Here is a 2,042-nt window from a genome sequence, read left to right as displayed (position 1 = left end):
TCACGGTCTCTCCTGCCCGGGCTGGCTTTGAACTGTGATCCTCAGATCTCAGCCTCCTGAGTAGCTAGGATTACAGGCGTGAGCCACCAGCGCCCGGCTTCCGCTCTCTTGTGAGGAAGGAGTATCTATCCATTCATTGTCTTTCCTACATCAGTTCATGAGGTACCTCTATGCCTGTCATAGGCTGGCCACTAACATCAGCCCCACACAGGACACTCTCCCATACCACGTGTTTGGCAAGCAGCAGCCAGTTGCTCCTATGCGAGCGGTGCAGTACTGAAAGATGTCAGTGTCTAGGGCCTGGCTCAGGGTAGCAGGAAAAGATTAACCTTACACACCGAAGAATTCAACCTCTGGAAAGACCCCAAGTGAGCATTCCTCTAATTTAAGATGCTTTGGGGAGCTTCAAGGATGCACAGCCTAACACCCATCTGAGTGTCTGAGGAGGGTGGGGCAGGGAGGACTTCCTGGAAGAAGGAACCTGGAGTTCAGTCAACAAAGGTGTAGGGTGAGTCACTCAGGGTGTGGAAGTGAGTCGTGAGCTTTGAACCACCACTGTGGTGGGCTCCCAGACTTCCAGGAGGCCAGGGACAGCTCGCACGCCTAGTATAGGAAGCACAGGCCCAGCTGAGGCTGGAGGGCACGAGGGGGCCTTCGTCCATTTTTTCATTTGCACAGATGGTGCTGGTGAACAGAGTAGAAATAGAGATGGAAAACCACCATACCTACTTTGGGAGACATGTCAGTGCCCATAGACCAGACAGTGGGGAGAGACATGAGAAAGTTGGAAATCAAGAACAGCATACTTTATAAATACCTAGACAAAAGAGAGAGGTTTTAAATCCAGGGCTGGGGATGTAGCCCCGTCAGCAGAGCACTTTGCCTAGCATGCAGGACACCCCCTTCCTTCCCCAGCACCACAGTGGAGTGGATACAGACAGATAGACAGACAGACACACACACACACACCAAAGTGATAAGGACCAGTGGAAGACTGCTGAATTAGTTTAGGAGGTCCCACTCAGTAAGCTACACCAGTGCAGGAAGTCTGGGCTGGGGTCTGACAGACTAGGGAAGCAGCAGCAGCCCAGTGAGAGACTTCCCTCTGAGTCCCTGGTGGAAGCAGTCAAGCTGGGGGGCGGGGGCAACCGGACTGAGGGAGAGTGACAGACAGCCTGCTCCCAACGTCCCCTCAAGCAGGCAACCAATACATGGCTCAATTTCTTATAAATTTATTACATAATAATATTATAATAATTATCAATAATAATAATATAAGAAACATAGATCTCTGTGGGGTGTATCACAACGTCAGGGTCAGGAGGCCTCAGGGCTGGAGCAGGGGCGAAACCCCTGGATGGAACTCCATACAAAAGGAGGGGTGAAGCGGAACTGACCCTGTAAAGTTAAAAACCCAAACTGAACGGAACCAAAAACCCACAGGTGAGTGTGAGACTGAGTGTGTATGTGGCAGTCTGTTACAGGGACTGCTGTGTGACCTGGTCTGTTAGTGAGCGTTAGTGGGTGTGACTCTGTGCCCAGGGAAGGGGGCCGGTGGGCCAGGGTGGGGCGGGCACAGGCCGGCGTGCCAGGCCCCTGGGCTGTGAAAACATCTGTTTTCTGTCTTTTTTTAAAACTTTTTATTAAAAAAAGCTAGAAATATAAACAGAAACTTGTGAGTGACGTGGATGGAGCTTAGTCTAGACTCCAGACCCTAGGTTAAAAACGTCCCGGCCCCACCCCACAGGTCATTGCTGACTGTGAGGAGTCACAGTAAGGGGCTGGGGCACGCTCAGGGATCTCTGACTCTCCACAGGGCTTGTGGTAGCCTGACTCTAGGGGTCCCCCACAGTCCCCCTCGCAAACCCAGAGGCCCCTGGGGCCTCTCCAGGCAGCAGGGAGTCACCAAGGACACCTGCTCAGGCCGGGTGAGGCTCTGGAGGGCAGGCTGGGCAAACAGTAGGACCCAAACCCAGGGCAGCCTTTCTTTGGCAGAGGCGCAGACCCACGCGTGCGCCCTGGGCCCGCGCCCCGGTCCCCGC

At 53.6% G+C, this 2,042-nt stretch overlaps 1 protein-coding gene across 1 annotated transcript in view; it reads right to left on the bottom strand.

The window, feature by feature from the left end:
* Nucleotides 1–1,317: 1,317 nt before the first annotated feature.
* Shank3 (SH3 and multiple ankyrin repeat domains 3) overlaps nt 1,318–2,042 on the bottom strand; it is a 72,795-nt gene continuing 72,070 nt past the window's right edge. Inside the window, exon 24 of the mRNA XM_013025732.1 lies at nt 1,318–1,398. Coding sequence (XP_012881186.1) covers nt 1,318–1,398 — 81 coding nt within the window. The remainder of the gene's footprint in view (nt 1,399–2,042) is intronic.

The sequence above is a fragment of the Dipodomys ordii genome, unplaced genomic scaffold, assembly GCF_000151885.1.
Source record: "Dipodomys ordii isolate 6190 unplaced genomic scaffold, Dord_2.0 Scaffold87, whole genome shotgun sequence".
NCBI classification, from domain to species: domain Eukaryota; kingdom Metazoa; phylum Chordata; class Mammalia; order Rodentia; family Heteromyidae; genus Dipodomys; species Dipodomys ordii.
The sequence above is the reverse complement of the archived record's forward strand: the minus strand, read 5'-3'. Positions and strand labels throughout refer to the sequence as shown.